The sequence below is a fragment of the Thalassophryne amazonica genome, chromosome 6 (genome assembly GCF_902500255.1).
Source record: "Thalassophryne amazonica chromosome 6, fThaAma1.1, whole genome shotgun sequence".
Lineage (NCBI taxonomy): Eukaryota > Metazoa > Chordata > Actinopteri > Batrachoidiformes > Batrachoididae > Thalassophryne > Thalassophryne amazonica.
Genome location: NC_047108.1, coordinates 14,919,928 through 14,945,586, shown reverse-complemented (window position 1 = coordinate 14,945,586; position 25,659 = coordinate 14,919,928). Strand labels below are relative to the sequence as shown.

Sequence of the window (25,659 nt, the reverse complement as noted above, 5' to 3'; positions counted from 1 at the left end):
GGCAGGGGGTCGGGGTTCGACTGAACTGCCCACTTTCAGCGAGCTGTGAGCTTTTCATCCGCGTTTTTTTGCAGCTGCTCGACTCGTCCTCACCTCTTAAAGCGCGGTGATCAGCACACCTGCACTGAGCTTTACAAAGACATTTTTATACTTTTTTCCCTCCTTTATTTAGAATTCTGAGCTGAGCTGCTCCGTATCGTCTTGTTAAAAACAGCTGATCCTCCGCGACGCGTCAACAACTAACACTGTTTTCCACTCAAATGCACCTAAACTCTCTTTCTGAGGACCACATGATGTGAAAACGCAATAAAACTTTCTTACCTGTAAATCTGGTCCTGTTTTCTGCATAAATAAATGTTATCCATTCTTTGTGCTCAAACGCCAAAGCAGGGGCGAATCCAGATGGAATGGGGGCGTGGGGCAAGGATGTGCCCCCCTCCCCCACAACACCTAGATTAAAGGTCCAGTTTTGAAGCCGTTTTGTACTACAACTACTAATACTGCTTAAAATAATAATAATTTCGACAAGTAAAATGTTTAGAGAATTTAAATGTTAGAAAAATGTTAGAATTTAATAGTTACATTTATAAACAATGTAGGTTTGAAATTGCAAGTTTTACTGTTACAGTGCTGTCAACAGTTAAATATGAGGTCAAAGAGGTCTTTATTTTACTTTTTATAAAACAAGTATTTGTTTTCATTGAAGTCAAGAAAGGGTGACTATAAAGTGAGTTTTGGCAAAACAGGTATCATTGTCATGTTGACATGGGTTGTTGTCGGCAGCTGGGGAAAGTAACTAAAAAAGTAACTAGTAATCTAACTTAGTTACTTTTACAATTCAGTAATCAGTAAAGTAACTAAGTTACTTTTTCAAGGAGTAATCAATAATCAGTAATTGGATTACTTTTTCAAAGTAACTGTGGCAACACTGGTCACGGGGGGGCAATGGTGCATTTCAAAAAAGAAAAAGAAAACAGACAGTAGATTTGAATAGCAACGGGTTACAATAAACCCCCTAAGTAGGTCCGTCCAGTACGAATTAAGAATGAGGAGGGTGTCCCCTGGGGCCGTTGTATTAACATGGATTAATCAACTCAATATCAGGAAGTTGACCGGTGGGAGTTTACTGTGTGATTCACTGCAAAAAAAAAAAAAGGGAGGGGAGCATTATTTCACACTACTTTCACCTTTGCATATGTTAACCATTTTTACCAATATTTTTGGGCCTTGTTACTATTGAATGTTAGGGAGAAGGTAGGCATTTCCATTTCACAAATTTCTTCTACGGTGGCTCACCATTCGTTTGTCGGTGGGTCGTGATCCAACTTTTAACTTTGTGTTCGTCCGTTATTGACTGCAAAATCACTGTTTTGGGAGGTGGCGTTTTGCGTAAATGCTTGTCTTGAGTGCGAGTTATTGCGTCAGTGCGCACACAGCGGAGCTCATCTGATCCATAACAAGATGTTAAATCTATCATAAACATACTTTTACAGCTGCTTATAAAGAATGAATGAACATGCAACTGTTTTACCAAACTATTAAAACATTACAAATAATTACCTTTTAAACTGTTCCAAATACATTCTCCACCTCATGAAGCAGCAGAGAGGGTGGAAAAAAGGGTCCAGATGACAGTCCTCTGCGATTCCAGAAGCAATTAGAGGTGTTTTCAACTGCCAGTCTCTGACAGAAAATGATTAATCCACTACAAAATAATTATTTTATATACAGCGTCCGGCGCACAAAGCAGGTGGAATTGTAGTGCGCAAGAGGGCTGAGCCAAAATAGTCTGTCCTGTCCTCTAGCCACCAGGTGCTCGTCCTCACCACAAACATGCTTCTAAAATCCTTATTAGTCCTTGTAATACCTCGTACACAAACTGCCCCACACTGTTGTTGCTAATTTTTGAACTTCTTGAAATTAACACCACACTCAGAGATGAGCCTCATTAGCTGAATATTCTGCCTCTAAGGGTCTCTCAGAGCCACTATTCTCCCACGATTGTCCTCTTGTACCAAACAAAATAACATGGTGCATGGTTCATTATTCACTGTTCATTATTTGGTGGGACCAGGGCTTTACAGAACTAGTGGTGGACCCTTCAGCTTTCCCCTTGTTTCACTCGGGGTCACCACAGCAGATAGCTACACGAGGTGCCCTTCCTGACACAACTCCACATTCCATGGAGAAAGGGCAGGGGTGGGCGTGACCCAGGAACCTTCTGGACTGGAAACAAGCTCACTTAACTGCTTGGCTGCCACCCCAGTTACAAAACCAGTCAGAATAAGAAACTATAAAACCAGAGATACAGAAGAAGCAAATTAAAGGAAAACCAACTGAGGTGGTTTGGAGATTAGATAAGAAGAGATAAGATTGTAAGAAAAGAAGGGAAGGCTGAAGTAGAGGTGGATGGATGGAGTACAGGAAGTTTCAGGACCAGACTATATGGAGAAAATCCATCAGAACCACCAGCCCACATAGATGCCGGAAATGTTATGAAGCAATAAAAACGAGACAGTCATTGGTTCACTTTTTAATAAAATTAATGATCCATTTTTATTTATTTATTTTATTTTTTTAATTCTCTTTCTGCTATATCAGGTTTCTCCTTCAGTGTTTGGAGGATCTGGATGCCAGCCTGCGAAAGCTGAACTCGCGCCTTTTTGTCATCAGGGGCCAACCCGCTAATGTGTTCCCGCGTCTCTTCAAGGTAAGAAAAAAAAAACACAAACTTTAACATGAATATCTGAGTGACTTTTATCTAACTCCTAACTCACCGTTCATTCATTTATTTATTCGGTGTGAAGACAGGACTGAGAATGCGGCAGTCACGCCCCACACAGCCTTCAAATTAAAACTGTGGATTAGGCAAACAAAGTGTTATTTTACGATGTTTCGCAGCAGTTAAGCTGTCAAACAAACACAGACACACCACAGAAAATGTCTTCCTTTTGTCTTTTTGTGGATGCGTGAGTGCACGTGTAAGGCTCCTCATTGTGCGGCCTGCAGGCCACATGTGGCTGGCACCACTTTCCTTTTTTCTTTTTTTTTTCTTTCTTTTTTGTGGCCATGGATAAGTTCTGTGGAATTCATAAATTACTGTTAAGCAAATTATTTATTATGTTGAAGCTTCATTTTAGATTTTAGGTGTAAATTTTCTATCAAATGCATTTAGCCAGAATGTTTTTCACACAAGATAAATATTTTTGGCTCGTGTCCCTCCATTCCTAACTTATAGGCACCAGTAAGAATTTGGCCATATCTGTTTTTAAGTGGGGGAAAAAATAAATAAAAATATCAGATCCATGAGATCCCTCATTTCAAAGGCTGCTGCATCCACATTTATTACGAGCCACTAAAAGAATCAACGCAAGCCCCATGAAATGTGCATGACTGGTGATAATGGAATACCTCAAACTGACGCAGTCTGTGTGACAAACTGTGCACAGGGTTCGATTTAACGCCGCCCAGTGATTGAATTGGAAATGCTATCAAATGAGAAGGGGACTCCAAATTTCCAAACCCTAAATTGAACCCTGCTTTAATTATCGACGAATTGCTCCTGGCAGAGGTCATCCAACATGGCCACTGCAGAGTGTTTTATACTGTGTATCTCATTTGTCTTTGGTATGCTTCTTAGGAGTGGAAGATTTCTCGGCTGACCTTTGAATATGATTCGGAGCCATTCGGGAAAGAGAGGGACGCCGCCATCAAGAAGCTGGCCACGGAGGCGGGGGTGGAGGTCATCGTTAAGATTTCACACACCCTGTATGACCTTGACAAGTAAGAAATAGACAAAGGCACAATGCACATTATGTTGAGGAGTGTTTAATGTCACAATTACAACGTATGTATTGTCTTATTTAATACAAACATCATGTTTAGCAGAATTCCCACCAAACCACAAATATTCGACTTTGTGCAAATCGTGTTTCCTGCAGCAGTTACAATGATTAACATCACTTTGAGCAGAAAGAATCAGTTAATCAGTGAAACCACCTAGTGGAATGGGTGGTTGCCAAGAAAACATGCACCCTCTTGACCCTTTCTGGAATCAGTCTGCAATACGTATTGAAGGATGCCTGATCCTTGGAATTCTCATGCTTGATTTTGTTAGTTATTAATAATTTCAAGTTTTGAGATCTTTTACAGCATGATCAGTTAACTCTCACATCTTTTTGACCAATCATTGTTTCCGTACTGCCTTTAGGATCATAGAGCTGAATGGCGGGCAGCCTCCTTTGACCTACAAACGTTTCCAGACCCTGATTAGTCGGCTGGATCCTCCTGAGATGCCTGTGGAAACGTTATCAGATGCCCTGATGGGGCGCTGTGTCACGCCCATCTCCGAAGACCACGGAGACAAATACGGAGTTCCGTCTCTGGAGGAGTTAGGTGAGAACATGCACTAAGCACTCTCACAAATTCAGACCTGGTTAGAAGATGTAGTCATAAAGCAAACGTCACAAATCCGGAAAAGTGCAGCCTACTGTTGCTAGGTTAGGTGCATTAAGCTTTTTTCTAAACAGAAAAATTGAAAAATTACTCAGCTTTTCTGCTGATGTTCTTGTATAAATGGCACCATTATTACCAGCAGAGGATGCTCCACCAGCATTGTTTGCATGGTTTGGACCCCCATCACCTCTTTGTCACATTAGTCAAAGAGACAGACAGAGGCAAGGCGACCAGCTGTCATTCATTTTCCCTCAGAGTAGGTGTTTTACAACAATAAGAGACATGTGGTCACTATGCCGCCAGATAGGCGGGACCATAATAGATGACATGTCTTATTTTGTGCAAATACTGAGCTCTGCAAGACAGTGGCTGTGAGCTTGAGTGAAGGAGGCCAACCCTTACATTGGTTAGTTGTTGGTTATTATAATAAAGTTCATGTTTAAACAGTAAAACATCAAGACTGTTACATTAATTTCTTGTAAGGGTTTGATAATAAAATGTTAGGAATCAGTGCCATTTTTATTTACATATCAGCAGATATAATAATATAGTAAATGTTTTTAATTCTTAATATTTGTATCAGCCCAATCCAGTCCCTGTCAGTTAGGCTGTAGTTTCGCAATGTCATGATGGTAGTTTTCAGAGGTTTTGTCGATGATAATTTTGAGCAGTTTCAAGTAGTTTGGCAACAGTTAAGATTGTGGTTTTGAGGGCTTCTGCATCAGCGAGCTTCAGAGTGAAGGATAATGAGTATAAAACATGACAACAAGTGTTTGATTGTTCTTCTGTACCTTATGAGGAGTCTGTGCATAGATGTAAAGATGTGTCAGATGATGCTGGCCTTAATATAGTCAGGCCTTTTGGGGCACTTGTCAGTGATCCAAGTGCTTCATGTGCTGTCTATTTGGACAGGCTTTGTTAATCTGTGCATATATTAATCTTTTTAAACTCTTGGTGTCTAGTTTCTATATCTAGTCTAAAGCCAACCTATTGGATTACCCAGGTGGCATGTTCATCTTCTTTAAGCATCACTCCAGATTGTCTGGTTTCTTCTTGCAAACACATGCAGTCTATTCATACAGGTGGTGACTACTGGCGCCATCTGCTGCTTGACACCTGCACAACATTTTCACCAATCAAGCCAGCGACATGCACCTGTTGATGCTGATGCAAACCCTGCACATTCTGCACACCCAGATATAGCCAAGTTGGATAGTTCATGTTCTCAATCAACTTCAAGTTTTTGTTGATCAATATAAACTTCAGATCATGTCTTGAACCCTGTTAGCTGTGGAGATGCATCAGCCAAAATGTTTTTGCACCATGTTTCTATTGACTTTGGCTTTTGTGTGATCCTCTACAAAAGTTAATGATCTCAAGATATGTGCCCAAGAAACATTCTCACCGAGTTTGAAAGGGTTTTTTCCCCAAGTAATCTTGTTCTCTCTCACACACTCACAGACAGGACTGTAAAATGTCAAACTTATTTTTTCAGTAATTTGCATTACAGTTATCTGCAGCCAAATAAATTGTTTAGTCTTTGCACAGTTTTATTTTTACTGTTTGGCTCGAGATTTCATTACAGATAGATTTGTTTGCATTAATTTTCTACAACTGGCCAAATGGCAAACTACATATTTCTGTTGAAAATGTGCATAAATCTTGCATAATTAATCATGCTTATAACAACTACGATGCATTTAGTAAGCAAAGGTTCTGACAGGATTTAGGACTGTTGAATTGGAAATGAGTGACTCTCCCAATCAGCATGTCAGGTTTTCTGAGGTAGTTGGTGTCAGTCTGGCTGCAGCGTGCACGTTCAGCATGGTAACTCCAGAGCCCAAACACACAGTTTCACTTCAAATGCTTTCCATGCACGATTCTTCCAGGCTTCGACACCGAGGGCCTGCCTTCAGCTGTGTGGCCAGGAGGAGAGACGGAGGCACTGACCAGGATAGAGCGCCATCTGGAGAGGAAGGTGAGTACTGCATGGCATTGATGCATGTGTGAAGTTTTGTTGCTTTTATCGCGGGCCTGTTTGTTTGCCGGACTGTTTGCATGATCGCATACAAATTGCTGAACCGACTTTTCATGGAAGTTGGTTGAGGTGTCGTGCACGAGCCAGCGAGGTCCAGACCTGGAAACGCCCTCCGCGCCATCCCTCACACCCTGTAACACAAGGACTTTGGATGTTTTTCAGTATGTCTCTGCACCAAATGAGTCCTGAATTTCATGAATGAAGATTCAACATATTATGAGCTCTGTAAATAAAAACAGACTCAGAAGTTTGTGATGGATTTTGGTGTAGGTTTGTTTTTTGTTTTTTCCAGTGACAGATTTTGTAATATTACAAACCTGCCTTTGACTAAAGTTGGAATACAGAGTTTGTAGCAGTGCCTGTTTTAACAATGTGGTTTATTTTGTGACCTGGTGAAACATATCGTATCATTTCACACAGTAAATTTAGCAAAATTTGACACTGCTACAGGTGCATGTGGGCATCCTAAAAATAATTTGCTACATAAACATTTGCTGCTGTTACAGTGTTGTCTTGATTAACACTAATGAATTTAACTTACACTCCCATAGACAGGTATGAGAATTTTCCTGAATTCTATTTTTTTTTTGGGCGAGGGGGGGTCTCGATGAGGTTTGTTTTTTTGTTTTTTTCCATGAACCTGCTTGTCTGCCAAAATGAGGCTTAAAATGGGTCTAATTTTGTCTAAAACCCAGGAGCTCCTACCCCACTGTCCGACTTTCAGTATGTCTCATTCTCATGCCTGCATAGAGCTGATTTAACACTGTTTTGAATGACATCATATGCCCTTGTTATATTGCTGATTTAACACTGCAGTGAGGGAATATGAGCCCATTCAAAACAGCACTAAATCAACTCTACCGGGGTGTTAAATAGTCATCACCACCAGTGGGTTTAATTTAAACCTATGATAGATTTGATTCAACTCCACCACCTACACTTGCTGGTCTCAGTTTAACTCTGCAAAATCTACTGTGCAGTCACTTTTTTTTTTCTTTTTTTTTTTATAGAAGAAATATAAATGTATTTATTTTAATCTGTGTCGGTGTGTCTTGGGTCTTATGTGTCTCTGTCCCTCTGTGTCTGTCTCTGCAGGCGTGGGTTGCTAATTTCGAGCGTCCCCGGATGAACGCTAACTCCCTGCTGGCTAGCCCCACAGGCCTCAGCCCATACCTGCGCTTCGGCTGCCTCTCCTGCCGTCTTTTCTACTTCAAGCTCACTGACCTCTACCGCAAGGTCAGATCACAACTCCACAGTGCAGCTGGCATCGACTTGCATCCACACTACTTCTACATCGACTCACACACAAGACTGATTTATAACCCACCCTAAATTAAATAATTTTTTTTATTAAAGTTGATTAAATGACCCACCTTAAATTAAATTTTTTATTCAGATTGATTAAACAACACGCCCTGAATTAAATTATTTATTTATTCAAGTTGATTAAACAACGCACCCTAAGTTAAATTTTTTTTAAAAGTTTTTTTTAAACTACCTGCACTAAGTCCATTTTTTTAGTAGATTAAACTACCTGCATGTAATGTGGAGTTGTCAGGAAGGGCATCCAGCATAAAACCTGTGCCAATTCAACATGCAAATCCACCTTGGATTTGCTGTGGTGACCCCAAGTGCAAACAAGGGAGCAGTCGAAGGGACTTACAAACTACCTGCCCACAGTTAATTGTTTTTAGTTGATTAAACTTTCCGCACTAAGTTAATTTAGTTTAAAGTTGATTACATGACCCGCCCTAAGTTAATTTTTTGTTTGTTTTTTTTAAAGTACCTGTCCTAAGTTTTTTTTTTTTTCTTCATTTTTTTAAGCTACCCGCTTAAGTTAATTTGTTTTTAAGTTGATTAAACTACCCACCCTAAGCAATGTCCTTCAAAAACTTTGATATTTTTCCATTGTGTCGTTAGGTGAAAAAGAACAGTTCTCCTCCACTCTCCCTGTACGGCCAGTTACTGTGGCGGGAATTCTTCTACACAGCGGCAACCAGCAACCCACGATTTGACAAAATGGAAGGAAACCCGATCTGTGTCCGCATCCCCTGGGACAAGAATCCTGAAGCACTGGCCAAATGGGCTGAGGCCAAGACCGGTTTTCCCTGGATAGATGCCATTATGACTCAGCTGAGGCAGGAGGGCTGGATCCACCACCTGGCCCGGCACGCTGTGGCCTGTTTCCTCACCAGAGGCGACCTTTGGATCAGCTGGGAGGAAGGGATGAAGGTGAACCCACATTCAGTGTCCGGACTTTTTAACTGAAGAACAGGTTGTTGTGGGAAAATTGGTGAAAAGTCTTTATGTTGTAATATTCCTACCATAGAATTTTGACGTGGGGAGGAGTTAGGAAAACCCTTCCACATTATAAGACGGGTTGTTTGGATCTTGGCTTTGGAAACTTTGGTCTCGTGGCGAGTTATCTGATGTTGTCTTTGTATCCTGTGCAGGTCTTCGAGGAGCTGCTGCTGGATGCAGACTGGAGTGTGAATGCAGGCAGCTGGATGTGGCTGTCCTGCAGTTCATTTTTCCAGCAGTTTTTCCACTGCTACTGTCCCGTGGGCTTCGGCCGGCGCACCGACCCCAACGGTGACTTCATCAGGTGGGTAGTTTTCCTGACATTGCTGCAGACACCCTGGGTGGCGCCCTTACTCCCTCTGTCTCTCTGGACTCACACAAACAGGGACACACAGATAAAGTTGCTTCCTGGTGAGGAGTGCATGCAGGAGCTCGAACACACATCTACTAACTTCATGCGTCATAAAGGAATCTGTTTAAAGTGATACACGGCCTTATGTATTTGTTCTTTCTTCATCTTGTTCCCATTTCTGCTTTCCTGCTAGTCTCTATATCTGGAATTTACACATCTAAAATCTGGTGTGTGTGCGTGTGTGCGTGCATGCGCGCACTTGTTTTCATGACAATTCAGGACATTTTTATGATAACACACCTTCAATATGAGGACACTCGGAAAAATGAGGACATGGAAAATGACCTCTAAAGCATTCTAAACCTCATGCCAACATGCTCCCAGACCAAAAATCAAAACCACAAATCACAACCAAAAATACAATTTTTGGAAAATAAGTGTCAGTGTGTTTATCGTTTTTGCTCTTCTTCAATTTTACCACCTAGTGGCCAGTTTTGGAACATAACCCACTTTCAGTGTGACGTCACTGTACTCATAAGTCACATAAACCTGACAGTGTCCTCATATGTAGCAAAAAATCCTGCATTCGTTAGGTAGAGGACTGTGAAACATTTCTCAGAGGTTAACGAGGAGAAGGTGGAGTCCCTGCCGTTGCCGTGGCATGCATTTGATACTGGTACTCAATACCTGTTTCAGGCACCAGGCAAGTTGGTTGTGTTGTCCAGGCACTGGGCAAAGCCCCTCGTCCCACCCTTTGTGAAGTGTTCAGTGGTGCTCTGCTTGCATGAATGCGGCCCTGTCGGTTCAGGTGGGCTTGGAGCAGTGGCTGACAAATCTACACATTGGCAAAAAACAGACAAACAAGTACGCACTCTGCATCCCTTCTCACACACACACACACACACACACACAACCACCCACTGCCACTTGCTGCTGGCAGGTCGCGCATCTTCCTGGCAAAAGGGTTGTGGTCCTTTTTGGTGAAATGTAGGGTCCACGAGTGGACCAGCCCAGGGTGTGGTGCTGTGGTAGAAGACAGTCAGCAGGGGGCGCTTTGGGCCTGCTGACCACTTAAAAGACAACCACCACAGTCTGAGGGGGATCAGGCATGAGCTCTTTTCTTAGTCCATCACTGCCTGACCATGGGGATGGAGGTGGGAGGGAGGGCGGCGTCCTGGAGCTGTGAGGTATAATGGAAGACTTCTGTCATCGACTTGAACCCAGCAGGCTGAGTTTAAGCAGTGTTGTAGTTCTAATTGACTGCTAACCGCGATACCAGGAAAGTCTCCTAAACACAGGGTTCCCAATGACAATAAATAAATAAAAAAATTTAAAAAGCTGAAAAGTTGTAGAGATCTGCTAAATGTCAATGTCCTCACAACTGTAAGTTGTGCTTGTCAGGAAAAATTTCACCCTTGTGTATGTATGTCCTTGCAGCAACTTTTGTCTTAAATCTCAAGAACTATAAAAGTCTTGAAATTGAAATTTTTATACATTAACCCTGGGAGGTCAAAGCTCTGCGTGCCAAAGGATCATGCATTTCTGACATTTAGAAATGCTTTTTTTTTTTTTTTTTTTTTTTTTTCTGATTTTTGGGTTTCAAGTAGGAAATGTACCCGAAGCCCTGAATTGTTGACATCACCCGCTAGATAGCAAATGTGCAGGAAGATCTCGACTGTTCATTCATTTGAGAAGTTAACTTTGGCAAAAATAAAATGGGCTGACAGCCAAAAATAAACAGTTTGTCCTTGTGCTTATGGGCAACTTGTACAGTTGTATGCAAAAGTTTGGGCACCCCTGATGATTTCCATGAGTTTCCTTTATAAATCATTGGTTGTCTAAATCAGAAATTTCAGTTAAATATATCATATAGCAGACAAACACAGTGATTTTTGAGAAGGGAAATGAAGTTTCTAGTTTTTACAGAAAGTGTGCAATAATTATTTGAACAAAATTAGGCAGGTGCATAAATTTGGGCACCCTTGTCATTTTATTGATTTGAATACATTTAGCACTAATTATTGGAACACAAAATTGGTTTGGTAAGCTCACTGACCCTGGACCTCTTTACACCCCAACAGAAAAAAAACATCAATATTTAGTAGATCTCTTTTTTGCAGAAATGACAGCCTCTAAATGCTTCCTATAGCTTCCACTGAGAGTCTGGATTCTGGTTGAAGGTATTTTGGACCATTCTTCTTAACAAAACATCTAAGGTTTGTTGGTTTCTGAGCATGAACAGCCTGCTTAAAATCACGCCACAGATTTTCAATAATATTCAGGTCTGGGGACTGAGATGGCCATTCCAGAACATTGTACTTGTTTCTCTGCATGGAATGCCTTAGTAGATTTTGAGCAGTGTTTAGGGACGTTGTCTTATTGAAAGATCCAGCCCTGGCGCAACTTCACCTTTGTCACTAATTCATGAACATTGTTCTCAAGAATCTGCTGATATTGACTGGAATAAGATCATGTTGTAGGTCTTTGGAGCAGGTCTGTGGATTGACTGTGACTGTTCTCACCATTCTTCGCTTCAGCTTATCTGAGATTTTTCTTGGCCTGCCACTTTGGGCCTTAACTAGTACTGTGCCTGTGGTCTTCCATTTTCTCACTATGTTTCTCACAGTGGAAACTGACAGCTGAAATCTCTGAGACAGCTTTTTGTATTCTTCCCCTAAACCATGATGTTGAACAATTTTTGTGTTCAGGTCATTTGAGAGTTGTTTAGAGGCTCCCATGTTGCCACTCATTAGAAGAGATACAAAGAGGGGAAACATTTGCAAATGGCCACCTTTATATACCCTTTCTCATGATTGGATTCACCTGTGTAAGGAGATCAAGGGTCAGTGAGCTTTTTGTGTTCCAATAATTAGTGCTAAATGTATTCAAATCAATAAAATGACAAGGGTGCCAAAAATTTGTGCACCTGCCCAATTTTTTTAAAATAACTATTGCACACTTTCTGTAAACCAAAAAACTTCATTTCACTTCTCAAATATCAGTGTGTTCGTCTGCTATATGAAAGATATTTCTGATCCAGACAACCAATGATTTATAAAGGAAAATCATGAAAATTATCAGGGGTATCCAAACTTTGCATACAACTATATAACCAAAGGGGGCAGCAAGCAGCCATGTCAGAATTTCCAGGCTGGTATTTGAATGTTTTAAGAACATATGTTCTTTTGCACACGGTAACATTTTAAGTGCTATGTGGCCTTGTCGACTACTTATTTCTCTCTCACACTGAGGCTGTGTGGCAGCCACAGATGAGGCAGCTTTTGCAGCACTGTGGCGCTCCTGCTCATTTGCTAAATCGATAGAGGTGCACGCCGTAATGTGCACACTGTGTTGCACCGTTATTTTGCATGACGCTCCTGCATTACGTTGATATGGGACCATCGCATCATATTACCATGTAGCGTATGGCCGGCTTAAGTGTCAGGACAAACGCACTAACAGATCTCTCGATGGCAGAACATTCCCATTATACACCTGCTCTAATCAGCCTTGGGTTGCGGGGTGGGGGGCTTTCTAACCACGTGTTACAGTAAACATCTCCTAGCATCATCAAACAGCAGTGGTCTCTCTAGCGATGAGGTGCACTGGGCGTGTCAGTCCACGTGTCTGCAACACGCCCGCGCTCCTCCCTCTCTCTCTGCCTCTCAGCGCTGCACTGTGCTGTTTCCCACAGTTCCACGCTCCCCTCCTCTGTACTGTCTCCCTTCCTCGGACTCGGTAAGGTTGGACCACGTACAGTAGGTAGGTGGCTTCTCTTTGTCACATGGACCAAATCCACAGTAGCCCAAGACGAAAACAAAGCACACGGGTTTGGAATGGCACTGTGAGGTGCCATGTTGTACTCAGTCAGTGTTCCATTGGCTTCAGCTCTTGAAGGATCTTTTCTTTTTTCTTTTTTTTTATTTTCTTTATCAAAACAGGCGTGTCTCTGCTCGCAACTTCGATGTTGCTCGGGATCACAGTCCTTCTTGTGCACTGTGATGTTACCTCTTTTCAGTGCTGAACACTTCCAGAAGTCCACATAAGAGAGTCAATATTTGTAGATCCACAATTTCATATTCATAATCTCACATACTGTAGTTGTACTGTGCAGTGGTGTGGTTGTTTGTAGGAGCTGTTTTCCATAATACTACTGAAGACTACTACTGTTCTCTCACAGAGCCATATTTATGACATTACAGAACCATTTATGACATCAGTTATTTATGATGCCATAGAATCATTTATGACATTACAGAGCCATTTATCACATTACACAACCACATATGACATTAGTTATTTGATGCCATAGAGCCATTTATGGCATGACAGAGCTATTTATGACATCACAGAACAACAATGCATTTGTAAAGTGCAGTAAAACTACCCTCCTTAGTGTTGCTGTTTTGTACAGTTTAACATTTTAAGCATTTTCTTGAAAATTATTCAATAACTTCTGGTTGAGTTACTGTCATTTTCACTGACATCATCATACATGGCCAAAATCTTCACGAGTCAACAAGTATAAGTTAAGTATAAAGGGAGGTGATGGTCTACTTGTTAAGCATTGGGCTTGAGACCAGAGGATCCTCGGTTCAAATCCCAGCTTGACCAGAAAATCACTAAGGGCTCTTGGGCAAGGTCCTTAATCCCATAGTTGCTCCCAGTGTGTAGTGAGTACCTTGCATGGCAGTACTCTCACATCGTGGTGAATGTGAGGCATTAGTGTAAAGCCCTTTGAGCGTCTGATGCAGATGGAAAAACACGATATAAATGCAGTCCATTTATAAGTTGAACAGTGGATTCCAAGAAACAAAGTGGTGCAAGTATTTTACATCGTCATGTTGTGTTCAAGAAGGAACCGTCCAGGAAGCCAACATTCGCAGTCTAAACATCACAAGAACCAAATTAAGGACTGACCAAATTAAATCAGTCTCTCACGGGACCTAGCCCAGGTGGTCTGTCTGTGGTTATTTGTCTTTGTTCTTCAAATATTAACAATGCAATATAAATGCCATGCTATAAACTAAATATCCCAATATATAAGCAGTGAGCCAAAGGTTTGACTTTTAATGTTTTTCTCAAAGTTAGATCACTTTGTCCTTGGCTGATCCTTATTCCACCGTGATTGGTCCATTTTGATCATTACCTACAGTGCCAGAGACAGTAACTCCACATGCTGTACTCTATGCAGGAGCAACAAGTCATGCTAGAAGTTATTTCTTCAGGCACTGGACAGATTTGTGAAGATTACAAGGAAAAAAGATATCCATATTGGTATCTTGATGTTGTACTCCTGGTCAGCAAAACTGAGCATTGTTTTTTTTTTGGGGGGGGGGGGGCACTGATGACATCATTCATTTCAAGATTCAACTAATTTATTTTCCGCCGTATGTCACAGCTTTTTTCTGTATATGGACTTTCCCTGGGGACTAGTTTAACAATGGACAGGAATTCAGCATAGCATGTGTGCACACCACAGCATGTGAAGTTACTCAACATAAGGACTTTTAAATTCCAAAAATAAGCAAGATGGACAAATAATCCTATAATGGACAACACCCATTGTTATTTGATGCAGTCTGGACAAAAGAAATCATCAGATGGACACGGAAAGAAAAGTGGACAGTGGATTTATGCAGGAAGCCCTCAAATTGTGATGTGTACCATAAAGACTGTTAAATTACAAAAATAAGCAGGGTGGACAAATAAGCATTCATGGACAATAGGTTGGTATTTATTTAACACAGATGGAGTGCTGGTCCACAGTGTTGGAAACACTACAGGAAAACCATGAGGGTTTTTTTCCCCCATCACCTCTTTAATTTCGGATTTTTGTTGATTCCTGGGAAAGCCCTACATAAATTATTATTATTAACAAATGTATGATGTTTCACAAAACACGTCGCAGGACCTCCGAAACTATTTTTTTTTTAAAGGCAACAAAAATACTTTAACTGCACATTTACAGTGACCTAGTTACCTACTCGCTCAAAATAAAATGCTTAAACTGCAAGTTTGTGGCCTCGCGTGAGATCATACAAGCGATGACATCAACTGAAAATGACAGGATGCTCAGATATCAGATGATTTTCTTCACTTGCTCTGATGAAGTCTTTTGCACTATTGCTGCTCTCATGTTTCCTCCACAACCTTCATGTCCTGGTGACACAAGCCGGCGTGTCTGTCTCCCTGTGCTTCCAGACGTTACTTACCTGTCCTCCGAGGTTTTCCTGCCAAGTTCATCTACGACCCCTGGAACGCTCCAGAGTCTGTGCAGGCAGCCGCCAAGTGCATAATCGGCATCCATTACCCCAAGCCGATGGTCCACCACGCTGAGGCGAGCCGGCTCAACATCGAGAGGATGAAGCAGATCTACCAGCAGCTGAGCCGATACCGTGGACTGGGTAAGAGACGGAACTGTGTTCAAAGTGTTGAAGATATAGAGGCAGCTTTGCTGCTCTAATATGGTTTGTAACTGTTATATTTATTTGCTTTAAAAACATGAAACCTCTTGGTTTATGATGCTGAGGCAAGAATGTTGCTTTTGAGGATCGTACTACTCAGGACCAAACGAGTATTACAGCACCACCTGATGCTCATTTATTTTAACAAATGTGATGTATCTTGCATGTAAAACACAAAATGTTAAATTGATAAGTCATCACCCCTTTTACTGTATAAATCATCAGTTTTACTGTCAGTTTGTCACTGAATAAAATCAGAAGGCATGAACAAGTGTCAGGGACTTGAGATGTGAAAAAAAAATCTTGTGTATCATTCTGTTTTTGTTGTAATGATAAAAAGAAGGCAGAAGTATAAAGAGCTCCCCCCCGTCAGTCACCACATTCAGCCAGCATAGGGTTGGTTTGATCAATAGCAGATAATTGAGGACATACTGATGCAAGTCTTGTTTGAAAGTTCTCTCAGCTGTGTTCCAGTTGTTCTCCAAACCACAATGCCATCTTGTAATTTGGGCAGATCGCCCAAAAATAACACAGACATATGACTGGGAAGATCTTACGGAGTCCTGAGGTGTGTGGAGAGTGTTTGGAGAACGTAGGTCCAATTCTTTAAGTGCCGGTTCTTCCAGTCTTGTGTTTGGTTGTCAGACTTGAGGTCTTACCAGTGTCCTAAGGTGATGACTGGATGTCTTTGGCACCTGGTCTCTTTGGAAGATCCTGGGGTCCAACCGGAATGACTTTGTGTCAGATAAATAGTAACTCAGGGAGACTCTGATCTCATCTGCATCGTTTTGGTCGTGTCGGTTTTCTCTAGACATGATCCATCAGGCAGGTGCCTCAGTGTTCAGGCCTCCAGCAGCTGGAGAAAGATCCTTAATGCAGCCACTGCAATGCCAGTTGAGCTCTCTCTGCTGGACAAACTGCATAATGGCACAGTTTCCAGCAGTAAGGGTTTGCCTGCATCCGGTCTAAAATTTGGACAGTAAGAAATGTGTATGTTTGTACATTTCAGGCCTGCTGGCATCAGTTCCATCGACTCATGGGAATGGAAATGGAGGAATGATGGCGTACTCTCCAGGAGAGCAGCACCCAGGGACCAACAACAACAACACTTTACACTGTAAGTACAAAGATGTTCATATTTCATTCCCGTGACACTGAACCAGAACCTTGTGTTGTTTTCTTCAAAGGAGCCGCTGTGACGCAGTGAACACGGTCATGTTTTTTCCCACATGTTCTTTGTTGTTCTGTGTTTTTAGTGCCCGGAATGTCAGGAAGCTCTGTTGCTGCGGTTAACGGCAGCGGGAGCATCCTGCTTAACTTTGACAGTGAGGAGCAGACTGGACCGAGCGGCGCTGGGCAAAAGCAACCTCGAGCACCGCCGCCACAACAGCACGGTAGCTCGCCTCATAGCCACACGTGCTGTTAGCCTGGATAGCAGTTTTCATTCAGTCACCATTCAGCAGGAGTTCTTTTGGTTCTCACGTAACCCTGCAGAACTTAATGGGACCAATCACAGAGGTGGTGGGCAGGGTTAGCATCTACATTCAAAGAGTGGACCAGAAAAAGATTTAAATTCTGCCATTTTACAAAAGTTTAGTGTGAACATTTTGTGAGGTGGGGAAAAGGATATAAACAGAAATACTGAATTTCATGGACCTTAAAATAGTCGAGGAAGCATCTTTAATTTGAGGAATAAAATGGCAACAAAAGTACCAGCAGTTTGTGTCTATTGCAGGTTACAACTCTGTTCCAGACCCCAGCCAGACCGGCCCCAGCAGCCGGCTCTACCACGAGTTCGCTGTACCACAACACCCAGGTAGGCCACATGGCAATAATGACACAACAGCACCTCCTTTTGTTGCTGAATACTCACCTCCAGTAATTGAGGGAAATGATACATGCTGTACTTTGAGGTATTACTTTGAGGTATAAAAATGTGACAGTCAGACACACGATGTCAGATATTACTTGACTTCGTCACCTTGTCTTTGCTGTTTCATACGGTTAGCAGTAACTGGCGCTCTGCTTTTAGGGTTTGACTACTTTTTTTTGTATTTCTCCTCTTGGACATGCAGCACTCCTCCTGCACGCCAGAGGCAGCGTCACAGGGAAACGGGAACGTGAAGGGTCAGGCGAGGAAGACCCAACGTCACACTCCATCCACAAGATGCAGAGGCAGAGTGCAGAGGTCAGTGTGCTGCTCCGCACGTCATTCTGTGTGTTTAGTGTGGAAACAGAAAAACTTAGTTTTATACCCCTCTGGTCGAAGGCCCGAAGGGAGATGATGTCATGGTGATGTCTGTCCGTCTGTCCCAAAAAGGGTATAAGCATTCTGAAATCAATTCCTCTCATACTTTTAGGAGGAATTTTGGGGAACTTGATACAATTTATGCAACGCTTTATAGGCTGATAATATGCATATTGTAATATTGTACAAGATTGAGACCATTTGGCAGAGCTGTGGCCCTTGATTAACAAATAATTCATGAGTTGTGTCTGCATTCTGAAATCAAGTCCTCACATTTTTTTAGGAGGATTTTTGGGAAACTTTGTACAATTCCTTGAAATGTTATCTGTTTAAATTATCTCCACAAGAATATGGTCTGATAAACTTGGGTGTGTACAAACAAAGTCGCCAATATACATGACGGAAATGAGGTTCCTCCATCGACTATCTGGGCTTACACTCAGGCACAGGGTGGGTGAGAAGCTTGTTTGTTTGTTTGTCCACACACAAATACATAAATGCACATCACCTTCACCCCCACCCCGGTACATAAGTATGTCCACCTGTGACTGGCCTGTTGCTAAGCCACAGTATCTGCAGCAACTGATTCATTACAAAGAAAAGGATGACACGGAATGTCCTAATACTTACGGACCTTGCATGCTTCCTTCCCAACTTCCTTCAGTCCTTACACAATATCCACATACTTAGCAAGCAAACATTACAACTTAAGAGTGTTGTTCAGTCAAGATCAAAGTTCTGTGAGAAAAGTTAAAAATGGCTTTAATGTGACAAAGTTTCCTCTTTGATGTCATTGATGTCTTCAGTTGAAGATATTTGAAGCACTGGATGCCTCACAGTCATTTACCTAATAAGCAGAGTGGGGTGGGACACTGTCCAAATACTTATGGACCTGAGTGTATCGATGGAGCAGGATGGTGGTTGCTTAGCAACTCAACTGTCAAACTTGAAACAATTGCAGTTGTCTACAAGCTCTCCCATCCGGGCATTGCTCATGTGTCCTGCTGGTGTATTATTATGGCTGTGAAAACTCAGTGGATCTGAGGAATTCCGCGGATTTCATCATGGGGAGGAGGTGGGGCGTTAGTGTTGTACTCTAATTGTGATCGTCACTGAGTTTTTAAAATGTCTATCGCAAAGTATTTCCTTTTTTTACGACATATAAGTTTTATAAGTCCGCGGACACTGATCTCTGTGTAGATACAAATCAGTGTCCTCGGATATGCGGAACTTCGCAGAGGAAAAATGCCACTCAACGCGTAGCTGTTACAGCAGTTGTCGTAAAGCGGGACTGGTTGGTTGCTGCGGCAAGGCTGTGTGGTAGAGGTGGGCGATACCGGGAATTTTGGTATTGATGTGATACCAAGTAAATACAGGCCCAGTATCGCTGATATTGATACCGATACTTTTTCATATTTAAGCTTCATAGATCCAAAGGATCCAAAAGACCTAGGATAGAATTTTGCCAAACATTGTACATGACAACAAAATACTTTATTATCACAATCACCATTTTTGTTTAAAAAAATATCACTCAACACAACTAGGTAGAGGGCTGACAAACCACAATGCAAAAAAAATTAACACACCACAACAAATACTATAAACAGTTTCAAACTTATTGTTTTTCAAGTCGAACAATACAATAAAATCATACAAAAAATAAGGAATTTCTTCCCTTCAGTGCACTACGTTGTTTCTTAAATAAAGAGTGTAAAAAAAAAACAGAACTTAAAACAAATTAAACAATCTTCTGAGGTTAGAGAGCTGACAAACCACAATAGAGAAAAACTAACACACCACAACAAATATTGTAAACCGTTTCAAAGGTGTTCTTTTTTTCCCAAGTCGAACAATACAAGAAAATAATACAAAGAATAAGGAATTTCCTCCCTTCGGTGCACTTCTGGCTTCAAAAAAAATAAAAACAATAAGTGAAAATTAAATAAAGAAAGTGTAAATAAAGAAAGAATACGTTAAGGGCCCACAACTACACTGTGGGCCCTGTCCCCCTGTTGAGAACAAAGGATTACTGGTTTTTATTTAAGAACAGTGTCATGTTCACAGTGTCACATGTTGACTCGAGGACAGTGCTGAGTGGGTGGGTCAGGCTGAGCCTACCTGCATGGCTGTTGGCTGGCGCTGCTGAGCCACGTGACGGCGCAACAACAAAAGACCAGAGGGGGGAGGGTGCACTGCTCCGTGTTGTGTGACACAGTGCAGCGCTGCTCTTACCAGAGAGTAGACTTTGATGAATCTGCGTGCGCAGCAGTCATTGCATGAGGGAGAGAAAAAAATGCTTGAGTATTGATCTTTTTACACAAGGATCGTTCAATATCAATACCAGCGTTGGTATCGAGATTATCGATATTAGGATCGATCTGCCCACCTCTACTGTGTGGCTCCTGCAAGAAAGATATAAACCTCTCGTGGCCACGGAGCTCTGCGGCTGCGGTTACAGAGACTGCAGCGCTGTGGATTTTTCCACAAGAAGTCTATTCTTGCGGGCTGCCGGGGCGCTCTGCATCAAAACAGCGTAGTCTGTGGACCCGTTGCTAGAGTTGGCTGCAGCTCCGCACAGCAGAGTGGCCTGCTACGATACGCTTACCGAGCCCGCAGACTCAGTAAGCGCATCATTGGCAGTGAGAGCATAGCTTAAGCTAAATGTAGCATGTGGACATCGCAAACTTTTAGAGCTGTCAAGTTTTTAAAAGAAGAATTTTGCAGCATGTCTGTGTCACGGAGCGACATCAGACAGAGAGAAGATGGCGAGAAAGACAGTTTGATAAGGACAAGAATCTGTGGAATTGTTGCTGGCTTCATGAACACACGTGACAGATAAGAGAGTGGCTATACACCCAACGGTTGGGTCAATAAAATAAATACCCAAGCATATACGCCCAACCACAACCGACCAATGAGCGCGCTTGTAAGCTCACTTCTGGTTTCAACACGGGAGGGGAAAAAAGGCGGATATTTTCTCGCCGGCTGCGGGAGGGTTTGCAGCCCGCAGAGGAGCTGTGATCTAAATTGGTTCTGTTTGGCTCATCACACCCAGGGAACAGTGTCAAACTAGCACCATCTTACAGCCAACAAGCAGCATTTTGTTCAAAAACTTGTTTCGTCGTCATTAACAGGCTTCCATTCAAAATGCTTATGAAGTTTGTCTGTTTTCATCCATTGCGGTGTTTTCGCACTGATTAAAGACGGCGCTATTAAATGTGTCAAACATACGCCGCAATAGAGCCTTAAAAAGTGGTGTAAATAAAAAACGTAGTTTAAATGTGTCAAATACACAATCACGGTTGGGCGAATAAGATAAGACATTATATTTATCTGCCCAACGGTTGGGCGTATAGCCTTTGCCAAAAGATAAACGGGAAAAGCGAATGGTGCCATCAGAAAACACGGTAAGAATTTTTCTCTCCCTGGAAAATAAACATTGTGCTGTTCAAATAGGATTTTAGACAAGATTATGACTTTATTATTAATCTAGACTTTGTTTCATTGGAAAAATGCATTGTGGCTTTGAATGGATTTACAGGAATTTACACAAGGATATAAATGAGTTTTTATTAATGTAGACTTTTTTTCATGGGGGAAAAAAGACACTGTGGATTTACAGGAATTTACACAATATGTGACATTTTTCCAATAAGGTATGTTGTTGATATTTTACCTTGATTTTCAAAATATTCTCCAAGCTTTAGCTATGGTTTTTGAAATGCTGCAACAGTCTTTTCAGTCTTCTTAAGTTTCATGTAGTTTAACTGTTCTAAGTTGATGCAGAATTTTGTTTACAATTAAAAGGAAAATCATTCCAGGTCCTACTTGCACATCATATTCTGTTGTTTCAACATTATCATTGACGGTTGAAATGAAAGATTGAGTCTAGGATCATTTAAATATGCACTGCTTTTGAGACTTTTTTTCTTCCAGGAGATGCTGAAAATGTATCATTAGATACAAAATTTGTTTGGTTTCTGGGGCTCCGCGGGCCCAAAACCCCAGCTCAGCCCCCTGCAAAATTTCCTCGGATTTCACAATTTTCATTTCACAGCCCTGATTATTATCGCAGAGTACACGTCTGCACGTGCCCAGCAAAGTATTTATCAGTATTGTGGAGCGTTGTTGTTGGCAAACAGTCACATATGCAAATGTCACTTTTCACGTTCTAAAAATAAAAAAATTCAAAACAGTTGTTTGAATTCTGCACACTGACCATGCAAAGCATGTGGGACAGACAACAAGCATCTGTCCAAAATAAATTGTCCGCAGACAAGCCGCGGAGAGTTCCTCCAGTGAGATGACAGTTGACCTTTTGACCCCTGATACAAAGGGTGCATGGGTGGTTTTGGAATTCTGTGTGGTGGCAGATTTCAGGACGGGGTTTATCTCGAGAGAATTTACAGGTGCACTAGATGCACCCCACACACACACACACACACACACCTCCTCCCCCTTCCCAAGATTTTTTTGGGTTTCAGATGTGAGACTGTATTTCTGAAGTAATGTCTCTGATTGACTTGACTATTTTCGATCCGAGTGCACAATGAGCTGAATCCAGTCTGGGTCCTGTATCTGGACCCAGTTTTTAACCTTAGCAATAAGGGCTTTTTTTTTTTTTTTCAACCATTACACTTTTTGTTTTTTCATATTCTCTTCAAAAAATGACTGTTACCTGGCAACGTGTGTTAAATATGAAGTACGTACAGTAGTGTTCAGAATAATAGTAGTGTGACTAAAAAGTAGTGTGACTAAAAAGATTAATCCAGGTTTTGAGTATATTTCTTATTGTTACATGGGAAACAAGGTACCAGTAGATTCAGTAGATTCTCACAAATCCAACAAGAGCAAGCATTCATGATATGCACACTCTTAAGGCTATGAAATTGGGCTATTAGTAAAAAAAAAAAAGTAGAAAAGGGGGTGTTCACAATAATAGTAGTGTGGCATTCAGTCAGTGAGTTTGTCAGTTTTGTGGAACAAACAGGTGTGAATCAGGTGTTCCCTATTTAAGGATGAAGCCAGCACCTGTTGAACATGCTTTTCTCTTTGAAAGCCTGAGGAAAATGGGACGTTCAAGACATTGTTCAGAAGAACAGCGTAGTTTGATTAAAAAGCTGATTGGAGAGGGGAAAACTTATACGCAGGTGCAAAAAATTATAGGCTGTTCATCTACAATGATCTCCAATGCTTTAAAATGGACAAAAAAAAACCAGAGATGAAAGAAAACGGAAAACAACCATCAAAATGGATAGAAGAATAACCAGAATGTCAAAGGCTCACCCATTGATCAGCTCCAGGATGATCAAAGACAGTCTGGAGTTACCTGTAAGTGCTGTGACAGTTAGAAGATGCCTGTGTGAAGCTAATTTATTTGCAAGAATCCCCCACAAAGTCCCTCTGTTAAATAAAAGACATGCAGAAGAGGTTACAATTTGCCAAAGAACACATCAACTGGCCTAAAGAGAAATGGAGGAATATTTTATGGACTGATGAGAGTAAAATTGTTCTTTTTGGGTCCAAGGGCCGCAGACAGTTTGTGAGACGACCCCCAAACTCTGAATTCAAGCCACAGTTCACAGTGAAGACAGTGAAACATGGTGGTGCAAGCATCATGATATGGGCATGTTTCTCATACTATGGTGTTGGGCCTATATATCGCATACCAGGTATCATGGATCAGTTTGGATATATCAAAATACTTGAAGAGGTCATGTTGCCTTATGCTGAAGAGGACATGCCCTTGAAATGGGTGTTTCAACAAGACAATGACCCCAAGCACACTAGTAAACGAGCAAAATCTTGGTTCCAAACCAACAAAATTAATGCCTTGCAGATGTGAAGAAATCATGAGAAACTGTGGTTATACAACTAAATACTAGTTTAGTGATTCACAGGATTGCTAAAAAAGCAGTTTGAACATAATAGTTTTGAGGTTGTAGCGTCAACAGCAGATGCTACTACAAGTATTATTGTGAACACCCCCTTTTCTACTTTTTTTTTTTTACTAATAGCCCAATTTCATAACCTTAAGAGTGTGTATATCATGAATTCTTGGTCTTGTTGGATTTGTGAGAATCTACTGAATCTACTGGTACCTTGTTTCCCATGTAACAATAAGAAATATACTCAAAACCTGGATTAATCTTTTTAGTCACATAGCACTACTATTATTCTGAACACTACTGTATGTGGTGACATTTGAGTGCAGAGTTTTGATTGTGTTTGTGCTGACCGCTGCCTTGTATCTTTGTCTTGCAGACGACCTAAAGCAGGTGGACACGGTCAGGATCAGTGGACGTAGGAAATCCCCACCGTCACCGTACATGTCTGCCACCGCACAGAACCCTGCTCTGTGCATTTTATTCTCACACATTCCCCGGGGTGTAAACAGAGGTGAAAATGTGATGTCTGCTTCAGGCACCGACCTCGTGTGCCCTCCTCTAAAGCTGGCGCGGGAACAAAAAGTAGCTCCATAAATTCTTTAAAAGAAAACAACTGCAGTATTTGTCGTCAGACCCCTACCAGCAGCTGGTACGTTTTTTTAAACGTGTGTGTGTGTCTGTAACTGAATGTTCTCAAGCTGCAAACGTCGGCCAGGCCGCACAAACCAACCCGCCGACCAATCCAGGAACAGTGAAGGTGGCACCACTTCTCACTTTCATGTCTATCGTGTGTTGTCTGATGTCGTCGAAAAGCTTGCAAATAGGCAAACAGGATTTTTTTAAAACAAATTTAACAATTTACGCCCCGCCCCCTCCCCATAATAATGAATAACTCGACAACCAAAAATGTCACACACGTCCCTGTGGTGCTCACAGTAACAGTCTGCTGGTCCGTTTTAGGGACTTTACTGAAAATATTGGTGCAATTTTGTGTTTATTAGTTAGGAATTTCTACAGCTACCCCCCCCACACACACCCACCACAAATGAATCACGGGCAGGGTATGATGTCATACATGAGCTGATCTCTGCTGGATGAATTTAAACCTCTCCAGTGTTTTTACTCGATGTGGCTTCACAAGTCAGTTACATTTTCACCTCTTAGTTTCTCCCCACAAATGCTGATTTTTTTTATATATATATATATATATATATATATATATATATAAAATCTGCCTGCAGACATTTAAAAACAGGCATCTTCAAAACGCAGCAGAACCCAGAAAACCAAAGTGCAGTTTATTCAGAAGAGGACATGATGGACTGAAACCAAGAGGACGGACAGAGGTGGGAGTTGGTTTACGAGCTCGCCATCCATCGTCTAATCAGAATGAGCCTGTTTCTGTCAGTTGAAAAACTTAAAACTTCCTGGAGAAGAATTTCTTCTGCTGCACAAGGAGTGTGTCACACATGTGCAACTGCCATTTTTATTTTTTATTTATTTTTATTTTTTACCTGGATGCATTTAAACATTTCAGAGTGGCGTGCGGCTCAGCCTGAACAAATGTGCTCAGAAATACAAGAGAGGATCTCAAACGACGCCTCGGTCGTCAGTGCCCGTGACACTTCCCTTTATTCCTCTGTGTCACTTCAGTTCCATGTTTTGGTGTCGTCACATAAAATCTGTTTTGCCCCACTTTGCTTTCGGAGTTCATAAATTAGCTAAACTAACGTGTAATATTGTGTTAATACTGTAAATACTTTAAACTGTCTGCACATGACGTCAAAGTGCTGAGGGCCAACGTGATCAACAACCAGTTAGAATGTGTTTGTCTTGAAGACGAAGCTGCCAAACCACACTAAGGTACAGTCTGGACCATCTCTAAACATGTCACGGGGTGTATTTAA

At 41.6% G+C, this 25,659-nt stretch overlaps 1 protein-coding gene across 1 annotated transcript in view; it reads left to right on the top strand.

Annotated features, from left to right (window-relative positions):
- LOC117511876 (cryptochrome-1-like) overlaps window positions 1-24,938 on the top strand; it is a 58,237-nt gene extending 33,299 nt beyond the window's left edge. The window contains exons 3-15 of the mRNA XM_034171791.1: window positions 2,602-2,710; window positions 3,641-3,783; window positions 4,211-4,395; window positions 6,345-6,433; window positions 7,589-7,729; window positions 8,414-8,725; window positions 8,947-9,098; window positions 15,351-15,553; window positions 16,623-16,730; window positions 16,870-17,007; window positions 17,349-17,429; window positions 17,689-17,801; window positions 24,129-24,938. Coding sequence (XP_034027682.1) covers window positions 2,602-2,710; window positions 3,641-3,783; window positions 4,211-4,395; window positions 6,345-6,433; window positions 7,589-7,729; window positions 8,414-8,725; window positions 8,947-9,098; window positions 15,351-15,553; window positions 16,623-16,730; window positions 16,870-17,007; window positions 17,349-17,429; window positions 17,689-17,801; window positions 24,129-24,137 — 1,783 coding nt within the window. The 3' untranslated portion in view covers window positions 24,138-24,938. The remainder of the gene's footprint in view (window positions 1-2,601; window positions 2,711-3,640; window positions 3,784-4,210; window positions 4,396-6,344; window positions 6,434-7,588; window positions 7,730-8,413; window positions 8,726-8,946; window positions 9,099-15,350; window positions 15,554-16,622; window positions 16,731-16,869; window positions 17,008-17,348; window positions 17,430-17,688; window positions 17,802-24,128) is intronic.
- The last annotated feature ends 721 nt before the right edge of the window (window positions 24,939-25,659 follow it).